Here is a 14466-nt window from a genome sequence, read left to right as displayed (position 1 = left end):
TTCTTCTAATGTCATACTTTAATATACCGTTGGTTGAATAAATAAATTTTAACTTTGTCGTCAGGAAAAAAATCACAAAAACATGGCTTTTTTTGCATGATTTGACCTTACCCTCCCCTTAAAAAATCAATTCGTTTCAAAAAAAAATGTATATGCTTTAAAAAAATGGCTGCTCTGAATGTATATTAAATATATTTAAAAATATATGGGTTTCGATTGGAAATTCTGCCCTGTACGAGCCCCAAATCTCCCCCAATTCCAAAACCCTTGCGAAAATACATATATTTTCTAATATTAAAATAAAACTCCAAAATTATATATATTGTATGTAGTTTTTAATCCATTACTCTAAGTAAGCACGGGAGACATTACACGGAAAACATAAAAATACATATATTGTATGTATGTATATATAAATGTACGTAAAAAATAATAAGTGTTTATATCATTATGTATAACTTCTCGAATATTTAAGGGCGATAATCTGATCCTGATCCAGATCCAGATAGAGAGCGATTCGAGGCGTCCTTGAAAGTTTGCGGACGGGGGCAGCAGCTAAGGACAATGGATGCGTGGGTGGTCACCGAACATGGGACGAATCCGAGAACGAACCGAAATCCTAGACATGGTCGATCTTCAGAGCGTCCACACTGGTGCCCTCTGCCTGGGCTTTTTGCGCATAGTAGCCATCGTAGGAGGTGGTGGCCTTCATGATGTCCTGCTGCTGCTGCAGCTTGGTTAGCTGTTCACAGGCGGCTGCCGCGATTTTCTGCCTTTCGATGTCCGCCTTGCGCCTGGCCTCGTTCTCCTCCAGTTGGTGTGCCAGCAGCTCCGCGGTGGCCGCCGCTCGTTCTGCTGCTGGGTCCTGGTACTGGTCATAGTTCCTCGGCTCCGCATCAGGCTCCAGCTTTCTGAAAGTGATTTGCGTGGGCGCACTGCGCTCGGGCACATGCCGCCTGTTCGGCTTCTCGTGGGTCTTTATGTGTTTCTTGAGCGCCGTCTCCTGGCGGAAGTGCTTGCCACAGATCTTGCACTCGAACGGCTTCTCTCCGGTGTGAATCCACTCATGGTGGCGTAGGATCTGCGCCTTGGAGAACCGCTTGGGGCAGAAACGGCAGGCAAAGTCCTTGACCTTCTCATGGATAATTTTGTAGTGGAGCTTCATGTTTCCTATGTTGTTGAAGCCGCGTCCGCAGCCCGGGCAGATGTGCTGGCCCTCTTTTTTGGTGAAGTTCACTTGGGGCGACCACGAGGGGACAGATACGGATGGTATGGGATTCACAGCGGTGCCCGCCAGCTGCGAAATGTCTACTCTCTGGACACGACGCGAGTTCTTCGGCTTGGTAGGCGCTTCAGCGGTCCCGCCGCCACACGCCTTCATCATGTCTTCGCCCGAACTCGGCTGCAGTTGAGCCAGACCCGTAGGATCCGCTGGCATCTGGCCTGGAATGGGAATGTTGAGCTGCTGACGGTGCGGCTCCGACGGCGGAAGATCCCGCTTCTCGTGAGTCTTAAGGTGCTTCGTTAGGCTCTTGTCGCAAAGGAAGATCTTGCCGCATATCCTGCACTCGCAGCACTTCTCTCCAGTGTGGCTCCTCTCGTGCACCTTGCAGGCGTGAGATTTTCCGAATGTCTTTCCGCAATATTGGCAGGCGAAGTCCTTCCGTTTCTCGTGCACCACCTTCACGTGATTGGACAGGGCTTGCTTGTTGTGGGACGCGTGATCGCACTGTCGGCATTTAAACTTCTTCTCCTTGGTGTGCGTGAGGATGTGGGCGTTCCACTCCTGCCTGGTGGTCTTGCCCACCCCGCAGTAAGGACACACATGGTTCTTGATGCCAGCGTGCCGCATAAGATGGTCCCTCAGGGCACTGTTGATCACGAACCGTTTGCCGCAGATGTTGCAGGGGTAGGGCAGCTCCTCTCCCGTGTGCTTGTACATGTGCTTCTTGAGGGCAGTGGGACAACGGAAGACCGTGTCGCACTCGGGGCATGGGAAGTCACGCAGTGGAGCTGCCGCCTTGGTTATGCCGTGCACCTTCTTCATGTGGAACGTGAGCAAGCGGACGCGCGGGAAAGTCTTCCCACAGCCCTCGGCGGGGCAGGGATGGACTTCAGACAATTCCGTGTGGGCGTGGTCGATGTGAATGCGCAGCCCATTGGCAGTTGTGAATCCTGTAAAGCCATAGGTACATTAAATGCAGTAAACAAGAATTCAATGGGAGACATACCTTTCTTGCAGGTCTCCACCTTGCACTGGAAGGGCAGTAGATCATTGTGGTACTTCATGTGCTCCTCGTAGCGGATGGCCTTCTTGAACTTCTGGTGGCAAATGTGGCAGTCAATGATGCGGTGCAGGTGACGCTCATCGGGGGGAATCCTCTTCCGCTTCGGCTTATCCCGCGATGTACCGTCACCATCGTCGTCAGAGTCGTCCGATTCGGAGGAGTCGCTTAATTCGTCCAATTCCTCTTCCTCCACAGGTTTCTTCTTAGGCCTGCCTCTGGGTCGTCCCCGGGGCTTTCCTTGGGCTGCCTTGGGAGCTGACAACGTCGAACCCGGCCCCGTTTCCCGGATGCGCTGGGCCAGCGGAATGTCGTCGTCACTGCTGTTGGGTTCGAAGTCCAGGTCGCGATCGTTGTCGTTACCACTTTCGTCGGAGGAGTCGTCGTCGAACATCTTCAGGGAACCGCTCGGTTTCTCATCCTCCTCCTCTTGCTTCTGCACCTCCTCGGCCTCCTTGTCCACGTGCTCCAGCATCTTAAAGACCTCCTCCTCGTTCTCGATCAGCTCCATTTTGTGGTTCAGCAAGGGGTCGTAGTTGATGTGGTCCTCCTCCTCGCCGTGCATGTCCTGCCCGGCGATGCTGGGGTCCAGCACATCGAAGTTGCTCTGGCACACAAAGGCGTTGCTGGCCACCATGTCTTGGAACTTCTGCACCGAGTCCACGCATAGCTTCTGGAAGTCGTGCAGGTCGTTAAGCCGAGTATAGCACTGGGTGCAGATGTTCTTCGGGAACCCGTCCTGCGGCTCTACGGACAGGGACGTACACAAGCAAAGTTTTTTCGAGAGTCCCGGAACTAAATACAGGTCGTAGGCGGCGTCGTTCTGCAGGTGATTCAGGCAAATCCTGCACAAGGTGTGTATAGAATAGGTGCCCGCCACGTCCATCTTGGATTCTCTGACGCGACACTTTGAATCGATTAATTTTCTTCAACTTTTTGCGTTTCTGCGGCCAAAAGAAATAAAAAATAATATTGACACAGAAAAAATTGTATACTCGTCAACTGTCGAATGGGCGAGTGGCAATAAGACATGCCAGTGAACTACTCGCTAGATATAAATATTCGTTTGTTTTAATTCTGACAGGTTGGCAGCTCTACAAACTAAAAGCAATTAACCCACAGTGGGTGCCCTGGAAAATGTTTTTTTTTTCAAATATATGTAACATATATGTTTCAAAAACGATTATTTCCTCCCATTGTCAGTAAAAAACCATAAGCATAAGTTTTATTTGACAATTATCTATATTTTACCAAAAAAAACCAACAACAATGTATATCTAGGGATATATTTAGGAAAATAAATGTTTCCTATTTTTTCAAAAAATTAATTAAAATTTTAATTATTATGCTTCTCATTAATTTAACAATGTTATAATGTAAATACCTAGCTGTAGACTTTCAAAAAACTTTTATTTTATTTAAAATTATAGTAAAATTTATAATAAAAAATATTATCCCTTGTAATCTATTACCATGACATTTTAATATGGTTTATGCGCATAAATAAAAATATTTTGAAACAATTATGTTCGATTTAAAAGCCTCCTTTCAAAAGATGGCTAAAATAACGGGATGACTCGGTCACACTGGTAACCACACTGTAACTTGTTTGTTTTTTTTAAGCTTGGATTGGAATCTCCAGAAGATTTGGAAGTCATGGACACCAGGGACTACCAGGTCGTCGCACGCCGACTATGTCGCGTTTGTCTTCTCGATTTGGAGCAAGCGTTTGGGCACGATTTGTTCCTGGATCCAGAGTTGGCTAAGAAATTCACAGTCTGCACCTCGGTGGAGGCTGATAAGCAGGACGGATTTCCAAGTAACCTTTGCGAAAGGTGCTATGGAAAGCTGAACGAGCTCCACGAGTTCAGGGAACTATGCTTGATTTCCAGGCAGCGATTCAAAGAAATGTTGTCTAGTAACTTGGTTACTTCAATGGAGGTATTTGAGCCTGCTAGAGAGGATTCCGAGGCGGAAGATCCCGGCAGCTTCGATCCCCTTTTAAATAATAAAATGGAAGTTATTGGCAATGAGGAGGAGGTGTTCAAAATGCTGGAGACGGTGGATAAAGACCCAGAGGAGCATAGAATCCCGGACGAATCTTCCAACAATGAAGAGGAGGAAGACGAAAAGCCCAAGCGACAGTACAATCAACCTAGAGAGCGCCTTCGCGTTCATCTTATTACATGTCCCATCTGCCACCAAAAGTTCAAAAAGCAATCCAAATATGAGGAGCACATGAAGCACCACAATGACTTGTTGCCCTTTCAGTGCTCAGAGGAAACTTGTAAGAAAGGTAAGTTCCGATGCATTCGTTTTCCAAACAGAATAACCAACGTTTCACGAATTACAGGCTTCACCACTGCGGGAGCACTGCGTCTTCATATCGACTACGCTCATACGAAAAAATCCAACGAGATCCCCTGCACCGTGGAGGGGTGCCGGCTGCTGTTCCCTCGCCTCCGTCTATTGACGATTCATCTGAAAAAAGTGCACAACCAGACTAGAGTGAGTGCTCCGCGTGGGGACCAACCTTGTCGCGAGTGTGGGATGGTCTTCCGCTGCCCTGTGGCGCTAAAAAAGCACATGTACAAGCACACGGGCGAGGAGCTGCCGTATCCCTGCAACATATGCGGCAAGGGCTTCCACATAAACAGTGCTTTGAAAAATCACCTTCTGCGACATGCCGGGATCAAGAATTACGTGTGTCCCTACTGCGGCGTTGGGAAAACCACCAGGCAGGAGTGGAGCAAACACATCCTCACCCACACGCAGGAAAAGCAGTTCAAGTGCCACATCTGCGAGCATGCCACCCACACAAAAAGAGCCTTGGACAGCCATGTGAAGATTGTCCACGAAAAGATCCGCAACTTCGCCTGCCAGTATTGCGGAAAGACTTTCGGGAAATCGCACGCTTGCAAAATTCACGAGATGACCCACACGGGGGAAAAGCGTTGCGAGTGTAAGGTGAGGCATTCATGTTTTTTGTTTAATACATTTTTGGTAACTTGCTGGTGTTGTTGGCAGGTTTGTGGCAAGAAGTTCCTCTACACAGAGAGCCTGACTAAGCATCTAAAAATTCACGAGAAAAGCGTGGAAAGAGCTTTGGAAACCTATCGGCAGCGGCACGGGAAGGAAGACATTACCGAAGCAGAGGTGGATGCGGATCAGTTGCTAAAGGTTTGCGCAGAGTCTGTGGCGACCATACCCAAGGATCCACGGCGCGTGGAGCGAGTTGACCTGGCCCAGTTGGCAGGGACAGTAGTTAATCCTATCCCTACCATTCATCTGCCGCCCAGCGAGATGCCCACCCGGACGAAATTCGTCCAGAAGGAAGGTATGCACTTATGCCCAGGCTGCGGCCAAGGATTCAACAACTTGGGCAACATGAAGCGCCACTACAAGACCGTTCACGAAAAGGTTAAGGACTTTGAATGCCGCTTCTGCGCCCGCCGTTTCGCCAACTCGCAATCCTTGAAGCAGCACGAATGGATTCACACCGGCGAAAAGCCGTACGAGTGCAAGAATTGCGGCTCGCACTTCCGCCAAGAGGCGGCTCTCATCCGACACCTAAAGGTTCACGACAAGAGACCGCCCAAACCCCCAAAGCCGCACAAGGAAATCACGCACAAGGCGCGCCAGAAAGCCATCCAGAAAAGTGCGCACAAGCGGAAGGTAGAGGCCCTCAGACAGGAGATTGCCGTAGTGGCCAAAGAGGAGCTCAAGGATCTGGAGAAGCAGCGGGCACTCGAAAAGCAGCAGAATACCTATGAGCAGTATCAGGCAGCGGCAGCCGATTCCAAGTCCACTTAAAAATAGTTCGTTCCGAACGACTTTAAACTTCCAGAAGAATTGGAATTCCTGTATGACTGTTAATATTTAATATATACTTAATTGTTAACTTAGTTTTAGATAAGTTATTAAAAAAAATATATACTTCGGCTTTGAACTAAAACGCTTGATTTGCTTGGTTTTGCGATTTTTTTTATTTTTTACTTTTACTTGCTTGTTATTTTGATGAGAGAGTGGCGTTATGTTATCAAATGAATTCATGTGATAGATGGAGTGATGGATGGATGATAATGATTAGTTTCAAACGATATAAAATGCGATCAAAAAAATCTACAAGTAGATAGCAAAAATTTTGTATACACTTAAATGGAGCAAAATGTTCCCTTTACAGTGGAAAGTGTCTTATGAAGCAGATGTCATCCGCCTGCCGCTGGAGAGGATGATGATGGTTTTAGGGGGCCTCGGGGGTCTTCAGGTTGTACTTTGCCTTAATGTTGTTGAGCTCCTCCTGTTTCTTGTCCATGTCGACGCGCTTAAAGGCCTTGTTGGACTGGTAATAGAGCACAACCAGGTAGCGGTTGCACACGTTGAAGCCAGACAAATGGTCGCAGGCGTTTTTGGCATCAAAAATGTCCTCGTAGACAACAAAGGCGGTGCCGCGGGTCTCCGGAGTGTTGCCTCTGCAAAATGTCCATAGAAATTACACATAGAAAATGGTTTTTTTTTAAACAGACGCTTCCAACTCACACTCGAATCTGGCGAATGGCTCCAAACTTGCCGAAAATGTCGTACATTTCATCGGAGGTGATTTTGTACGGCAGGTTTCGCACATACAACAACCGATTCACCTCCGGCGGCAGGCGGATCTGCAACACAAAAATGGTATTCACATTAATTAAATGTCCTTTGTCTGGAGTTTAGTTTTTTTCTCACATGGTTGCGCTTATTCATGTCCGACCTCCTCGGAAGCTAAGAAGCAACAAGGCAAGCTACTTTCACTATTCGGTCTGGAAAGCGAGAGTCGGCTTTGTCTGACCCGGGATGAATGTCCTGAAGCGTGCTCTGGGTCCTTTGTTTGAAATTAATGACCTCTTCTGTCTGGCCTCAAACCAAGAAACACAAACAAAATTGACAATATGAGCAACCAGCGATGCCAGACAGGCGATGACAGAAAGCTAGTGATGACAGCTATCGATAAGAAAAATTTGGATATTTTTTTGCCAAAGGGGCAATATTTTTCTACAGCAATATAAATAGATTGCAAAAGTGTTTTCGAAATAGTTTTGCCAAAGATTCACTAAATCGATGAGAAACATCGATGTTTTAATCAATGTTTTTTTGAACCTCTACTGTTGATGCTGATTGATGATTGATTTAATTTAAGACTTTAATTTTGTAATTTACCCTTTTTAAAGTAAAAAAACGTTTTTTGTAAAATGGCGCTGCCATTTAAATACCAAAAAAACGGAATTTTTCTTTTTCTTTGACAGAACGCTTAAAGTTCCATCTCTAGAAACGACATTTTTTCTGGCCGTACGGTCACACGACTCTGTTAATTGTGCAAAGAAAAGGTGAAAAAAGAGAAAATTGTTGAAAAAGTCGAAATAATTCCAACCGAAATAGTTTTATCGCTCAGGCAACAACCAAAGGTAAGTAGAGGCAATTGGTTTCGGGGATTTTCAACCGGGGACATGGAAATGCGCGTGCGAGTTGGGTGCCGCGGAACATGGCGGTGGAAGGCGGGTTTGTCTCGCGATTTTTTCGGGGCAGAAAATTGCACGCCCCTTGCGGGGAAGAAAATTGGCCGCAGCACTGAAAATAAACGGGATTGGTGCTGTTTTACAAGGCAGATGATGTAAATTTCATATCAGCAGACTTTCAATGCTAGTATGCGTCAGTGGCCTCGAAAAATGTGTTGCTGTCTCGCTCGTCCGCTTAGCCCCCTTCCGGTCGCTCCATTTGCTACCCCTTTCGAGGTTATTAACCCTAGATTTTAAACCAATCTCTTGGATCCATCCGATCTTCTGCAGCAGCAGCAAAATGACGTGGGAACCGCAGGGCGAAGGTCTGCAACAGATCATAGCGATCCTCAAGGAGTCGCAGTCCCCCGACACAGCCACCCAAATGGCCGTACAAATGGTGAGTAAGCCGTAATCGCACGAAAGCGTATCAGCCCACACCTGTATTTACTATTTTTGCGTCCACAGAAACTGGAGGAATTCAACCGATATCCTGACTTCAACAACTATCTCATCTACGTACTCACCAAGCTAAAGACAGAGGACGAGCCCACACGATCGCTCAGCGGCCTGATCCTGAAGAACAACATCCGTATGCACGGCAGCACTCTGCAACCGGAGATTGTCGAGTATATCAAACACGAGTGTCTGCAGGCAGTGGGCGATGCCTCGCCTTTGATCCGCGCCACAGTCGGCATCCTTATCACGACCATTGCCAGCAATGGCGGTTTGCACAACTGGCCACAGCTGCTGCCCTCGCTCTGCGACATGCTCGATGCCCAGGACTACAATGTCTGCGAGGGCGCATTTAGCGCATTACAAAAAATCTGCGAGGACTCTGCCGAGATCCTGGACTCAGCAGCACTTAACAGACCCCTGAACGTCATGATTCCAAAGTTTCTTCAATACTTCAAGCATAACAGCCCGAAGATCCGCTCTCATGCTATTGCTTGCATAAATCAGTTCATCATAAACCGATCTCAAGCGCTAATGCTGAACATTGATACTTTCATCGAGAACTTATTCCACTTGTCCTCGGACGAGGACCACGAGGTGCGCAAGAATGTTTGCCATGGACTGGTTATGCTGCTGGAGGTGCGCATGGACAGACTCATGCCGCACATGTCGCAGATCATTGAGGTATTTTGTAATTATTTCCATTGAATGCATTTCTATAACTGTCTTCTGTCCAGTACATGTTGCTGCGCACCCAGGATTCCGATGAGGGTGTGGCCCTGGAGGCTTCTGAATTTTGGCTGTCGCTGGCAGAACAGAGCATCTGCAAGGATGTCCTTGCTCCCTACTTGGCTCAGCTGGCCCCAGTGCTAGTGCGCGGAATGCGCTACTCAGAGATTGACATCATCCTACTAAAGGGCAATGTAGAGGAGGACGACATGGTGCCGGATCGCGAGGAGGACATACGTCCGAGATTCCACAAGTCTCGCACGCACACGATCAAGAGCGGACAGGAGAGCGGTGGCCAGGGTGCCGGTGCCACAGGCGATGATGATGATGACGATTTTGACGACGGACTGGATGACGACAGCTCCCTGTCCGAGTGGAACCTGCGCAAGTGCAGCGCCGCAGCCCTCGATGTCTTGGCCAATGTGTTCCGCGAGGACTGCCTGCCCATCGTGTTGCCGATTCTGAAGGACACTCTGTTTCATCAGGAGTGGGTGATCAAGGAAAGTGGCGTTTTGGCACTGGGCGCCATCGCTGAGGGCTGCATGCAGGGCATGATCCAGCACCTGCCAGAATTGATCCCATACCTGATCTCCTGCTTGTCGGATAAGAAGGCTCTGGTGCGGTCCATCACCTGCTGGACTCTGTCCCGCTACGCCAATTGGGTTGTCAACCAGCCGCACGACCAGTACTTGAAGCCGCTGATGGAAGAGCTTCTGAAGCGCATTCTGGACTCTAACAAGAGGGTTCAGGAGGCGGCTTGCTCAGCATTCGCAACACTCGAAGAGGAAGCTTGCACCGAGCTGGTGCCGTACTTGGAGTACATTCTGAAGACCCTCGTCTTCGCATTCTCCAAGTATCAGCACAAGAACTTGCTGATCTTGTATGACGCAGTGGGCACTTTGGCCGATTCCGTGGGCCATCACCTGAACAAGCCCCAGTACATTGACATCTTGATGCCGCCGCTCATCGACAAGTGGAATCTGCTCAAGGACGATGACAAGGACCTGTTTCCCTTGCTGGAGTGCTTGTCGAGCATTGCCACAGCCCTGCAGTCGGGCTTCCTGCCCTACTGCGATCCGGTGTACAGACGCTGCATATCTCTGATCGAGCAGACCATCAACCAGGAAATGGTAGGTCCAATGACTTACCGGATTACGACTTCGTTTCATCCATGTACCATTCTAGCTCTGCAAACAAAACCAAACCTTTGAGCATCCCGATAAAGAGCGCATGATTGTGGCCCTGGACTTGCTATCCGGTTTGGCCGAAGGCCTGGATCGCCACATCGAAACTTTAGTGGCCAACAGCAACATCATGCGCCTGCTGTTCCAATGCATGCAGGACATTTTGCCAGAGGTGGGTTTTCTTGTCTAATTCTTGTTAATTTTTTATAATTATTTCCATTCTTCAGGTGCGCCAATCGTCCTTCGCTCTGCTGGGCGATCTGACTAAGGCTTGCTTTCCACACGTGCACCCCTTCATGGCCGACTTCTTTCCCATCCTGGGTCAGAATCTGAACCCCGATTTTATCTCGGTGTGCAACAATGCCACCTGGGCCATAGGGGAGATCTGTATGAAACTGGGTAGGTAGCCCTTCCGAATTAGTTTCTGGATTTAATCTTAACTTTGCGCACTTTTATAAAAGGTGAGGAGACCAAGCAGTACATACACCTTGTACTCAGCGACCTGTTCGTCATAATCAACCGCCCCAATACGCCCAAGACTCTGCTGGAGAACACAGGTGAGTTGCTGCAGCCGATCTTTTGGCTCGCCGAGCTATACGGGCTGTACGTTGTATGTCTATATACCCGATATGATTCTGTATGTATGCGTGTATGTGGAGCTCTGAACATTTGTTTCTGTTTTAGTTTGTGTTACTTGTTGCATGGTAAGCAGCAACGAAACCAAATCGAACTCATTCCCATACAACATGCATTGAATTTGGATTACCGATAATCGCCATTGACACTAATCGGAGTTTAGCAACGATCAGTCAAAGCGATATATATATGTGGTATTGATTTATTCAGTTGATTTATTTCTTCTTATTTTTTCTGTTCTTTTAGCAATAACAATCGGTCGTCTAGGTTATGTGTGCCCAGTTGAAGTGGCTCCTTTTTTGCCCGATTTTGTACGACAGTGGTGTGTAACACGTTTTATATTAAACTAGCTTATTCTTTCTTTCCATTCCCCTAACTTCCCTCCTCGCCCTACCTCTGATTCCCTTAAAATTATGCTTAAAGCCTCACAATCCAACCCAGTCATTACTTTGGCCTTAATAATTCTGTAGCTCATACTAAAAACACTATATCATCATTTAACTGGACTTGAAACTTTCCTTAAGACTATAGTCTTTCTTCAAAGCTTGTGCAGATGCAGTTTTTTAATTTAATAATATTAATAATTGTCCGAAATCTGAAATGCAGGTGCACGTCGCTGCGTCACATACGCGACAACGATGAGAAGGACTCGGCCTTCCGTGGCATGTGCCACATGATCACAGTGAACCCAGCCGGCGTGGTGCCCGACTTTATATTCTTCTGCGATGCCATTGCCTCGTGGGTGAATCCCCCACAGGATCTTCATCAGATGATACAGAAGGTAAACTATATGGGATTGCTAACAAACCTCTTTGCTAACAAAAGGCTCTCCTCTATAGATTCTCCACGGCTTCAAGACCCAGGTGGGTGAAGAGAATTGGCGTCGATTTGTGGAACAATTCCCGCCAACTTTGGCCGAGCGCCTGGCCACCATGTACAACATCTAAGGCCGGCAGATCGAACAAACAGCACCACCCACCTGCACTCGCTAGCGATCTAAGCAGCCACTTCTTAACTAGACAATTATTTAAAAGTATGCGTAGTAAGCCAGTCGGTGTCTCTGACCTTTAGAGCTTTAAGTTATCCGATTCGATGCTGTTCGAATGTTGCGTTAATATTGAAATCTAAGCTTATAGAAAGAAAAAAACAAAAAAAAACACACAAAAAAAAAAAAAAGCAATTCGTATAAAAGAAAATTGCATAACCATACATATAACCACAGACATATATCAATATATCCAATAGAGAAGAGCTAACCCAGCCAGTAGGCAGTCGTCTGTCCGTACTTCGAGCATGCCAAATGCCAGAGTCCAACCATTGAGGTGGAACTCAATGGGCAAACCGTAAAACTATGTGTTCCGGCCGTACTTAACCGGAGTCAGTGCTATAGATATACCCAGTCCAACAATACACTCAGACCTAAGCCCCCAAAACTGTGATCAACGCACGGGTGTTGATCACACCTAAAAGGAATCTGTAAATCTCTTCGTAACTAATGATATTGCGGGTCGTGTCGCGGTAAATAAAACTAAAGCTAATAGTAAACAATCGTCTGGTGAGGGCGATGCGTTCGTTGGGGCGATTCTAAGATCAAGATCGAAAGAAATAGCTGGCATATGCAAAGAAAAAATTACAAATCAAAAAAGACTGATGTTTAACCAAACTCCGTTCAAAACCACAGACAGCATTCAACAAAAGCCGATAGGAATTCCCCAACTGAAGGCAGAGCTTTCATCAAATAACAATCGAAATAATCGAAATGAAAAATCGGAAAAATCGCGGAAAATCGTCGCGTTTCGGGTTCTAACGGTTTCGCGTTCGCGTATTATCGTCGCTCGTTCGTTCGTTCGTAAATCTCGTAATCGTCGTGTCGTGGTATCTCGTCGGGTAAACTGAAAATGAAAATGAAAGCAAATAATACAAGGATAATAAATAATGCAACTGTTACTGATACAAATTTACTTATACACTACATGATATTCATATGCTATACAAATTAGGCATGTTTTTAAGCATTGTGAAAGCGAAAGCAGATAGGGAAACAAACTTAAATTGAGATTAGGATTTCGTTGGGTAACTTATTTCATTTTCGATACTGTGCGATTCTTCAACTGAATGCGAAAGAAACCATTGACTGATCACATTTTAAAGTATTATTATATAATTTGTTTGTGAATAGGGACAAGTGTAATTAATTATTCATTATTTTTTTCACTTTTTTTGTCGATTATTTTTCAATAATTTTAGTAGGGCTGTCTTTTGCGTAGTCTTTATAATTTACCATTTTTGTGTAGGGAAAAAGTAACTTTTTACGATTGTACGATTAGGTGTAAAGTTTAATACTAAATGGAAACAAAAGTCTTTGAAATTGTCGCGGAACAACTAAAAAATAAAGCTAGGGAAAACCAAACTCAGTCAAACTAAAATATGAACAAATGTAAAAGAAATGCAAAAGAAAAACCAAGTAAATCTAAGTAATAGTATTATGTAATTATGTTTTTATTTCATTAAAAAAAGGGGGAACGTGTGATAATAAAGTAACTTCGGGTCGTTCGTTCGCGTCGCGTTAATCTCAAGAAACTAAAACCTAACAACAAGGGACTTTCGCCCCCGAGTCCCAAATAATAATCGAAAAACTGATAACTATAATACGGTCTAACTAAAAGGAAGAGGCGTAGCCTGTCGGGCAGGCCATCGCCGAAACTGAAACTAAACTAAACTAAATGAAAAATCGTGATTTCGTTGTACCTTAATCCGGATTCATCGCGGAATCCGGTCGCGTTCGCGTGCGTTTGTATCTCTCTCGGGTGATCTTAGTGATTAGCGTTTAAGCAGTAAACTAAAAGAACATAAAACAGATGTAACACACCAACACTCACAACACCATTGAACATATACACCACTGATACATATATACAACTATAAAGAATATATTTATAGATTTTATGCGAAATAGGTTTTGTTCTATGCATATTATTTTCAATACTATATAGTAGGGTAAACCGAAACAAAAACAAATACGAGTAGGGATGTTAGGTCTAATTAGGACGAAAAAGGAAAAGCAAAAGCAAAACGTAACAAAGAGCAGGAAGATTCGATCGATGTGCAGCAATAGGCCATTATTGTTTCATAGCCCCTACAATAATCAAAAGCATGTAATTAAACTTAAGTTTTGAGAACCAACCAACTGTTTTAGACACTTTGGCTTTTGTTATCTGTTCCAACTCTAAACGAATCAAGACCAATACTAGTTAATGTTGTTTTAATAACACACACTCACGTATGTCGTAACTCAGCCCACAGGTCTAATAGGTTCCCAACCTTTAACCCTCTTTATCTGCCAACTTAAGATTTAATCAACTCCAATCCAATAGGTGTGACAATGTCTAAATACACGCTCGTACACACTAAACATACATACGCATAAATATACATTATGAAGAGGTACATGCTACTATGTATAATCCCCCCATATAGATATACGGATTCGAGACATTGGCAATTGATCATTCTTTGGAGTCTAAATATTGTTTAACTGTTGCTCCATATCCAATTCGACTATGTGTACATTGAAAGTATATATCTGAATAAATCTGTATGTATAATACGGCCTTGCTACCTTTTCTGGGATGAAACATATGGGAT

At 45.5% G+C, this 14466-nt stretch overlaps 4 protein-coding genes across 5 annotated transcripts; 2 read left to right on the top strand and 2 right to left on the bottom strand.

Moving 5' to 3' along the window:
• Window positions 1–328: 328 nt before the first annotated feature.
• On the bottom strand, window positions 329–3318 carry D19A. Its single transcript, XM_017247140.3, has 2 exons — window positions 2232–3318; window positions 329–2175 (listed from the first exon to the last, which is right to left on the bottom strand). Exons 1-2 carry the CDS (start codon window positions 3169–3171, stop codon window positions 620–622), a joined length of 2496 nt encoding a protein of 831 aa, XP_017102629.1. The 5' UTR covers window positions 3172–3318; the 3' UTR covers window positions 329–619.
• Window positions 3319–3847: 529 nt separating this feature from the next.
• On the top strand, window positions 3848–6193 carry LOC108129183 (zinc finger protein 490). The gene is made up of 3 exons (XM_017247141.3): window positions 3848–4581; window positions 4639–5252; window positions 5313–6193. The coding sequence occupies exons 1-3, from the start codon at window positions 3942–3944 to the stop codon at window positions 6096–6098; spliced, it is 2040 nt and encodes a 679-aa protein (XP_017102630.2). The 5' UTR covers window positions 3848–3941; the 3' UTR covers window positions 6099–6193.
• Window positions 6194–6247: 54 nt separating this feature from the next.
• Window positions 6248–7224, bottom strand: Sf3b6 (splicing factor 3b subunit 6). Its single transcript, XM_017247142.3, has 3 exons — window positions 7011–7224; window positions 6825–6943; window positions 6248–6757 (listed from the first exon to the last, which is right to left on the bottom strand). Exons 1-3 carry the CDS (start codon window positions 7026–7028, stop codon window positions 6529–6531), a joined length of 366 nt encoding a protein of 121 aa, XP_017102631.1. The 5' UTR covers window positions 7029–7224; the 3' UTR covers window positions 6248–6528.
• Window positions 7225–7569: 345 nt separating this feature from the next.
• On the top strand, window positions 7570–14428 carry LOC108129151 (transportin-2-like). Of its 2 annotated transcripts, none has more exons than XM_017247100.3 (10): window positions 7570–7726; window positions 8108–8216; window positions 8285–8956; window positions 9010–10131; window positions 10187–10357; window positions 10413–10584; window positions 10647–10742; window positions 11068–11143; window positions 11428–11602; window positions 11661–14428. In XM_017247100.3, exons 2-10 carry the CDS (start codon window positions 8118–8120, stop codon window positions 11766–11768), a joined length of 2691 nt encoding a protein of 896 aa, XP_017102589.1. In that variant the 5' UTR covers window positions 7570–7726; window positions 8108–8117; the 3' UTR covers window positions 11769–14428. The 2 variants fall into 2 exon arrangements, with proteins under 2 accessions (XP_017102589.1, XP_017102590.1); XM_017247101.3 differs by having other exon boundaries at window positions 7595–7726; window positions 8111–8216.
• The last annotated feature ends 38 nt before the right edge of the window (window positions 14429–14466 follow it).

The sequence above is a fragment of the Drosophila bipectinata genome, chromosome 3L (genome assembly GCF_030179905.1).
Source record: "Drosophila bipectinata strain 14024-0381.07 chromosome 3L, DbipHiC1v2, whole genome shotgun sequence".
Taxonomy (NCBI): Eukaryota; Metazoa; Arthropoda; class Insecta; order Diptera; family Drosophilidae; genus Drosophila; species Drosophila bipectinata.
The sequence above is the reverse complement of the archived record's forward strand: the minus strand, read 5'-3'. Positions and strand labels throughout refer to the sequence as shown.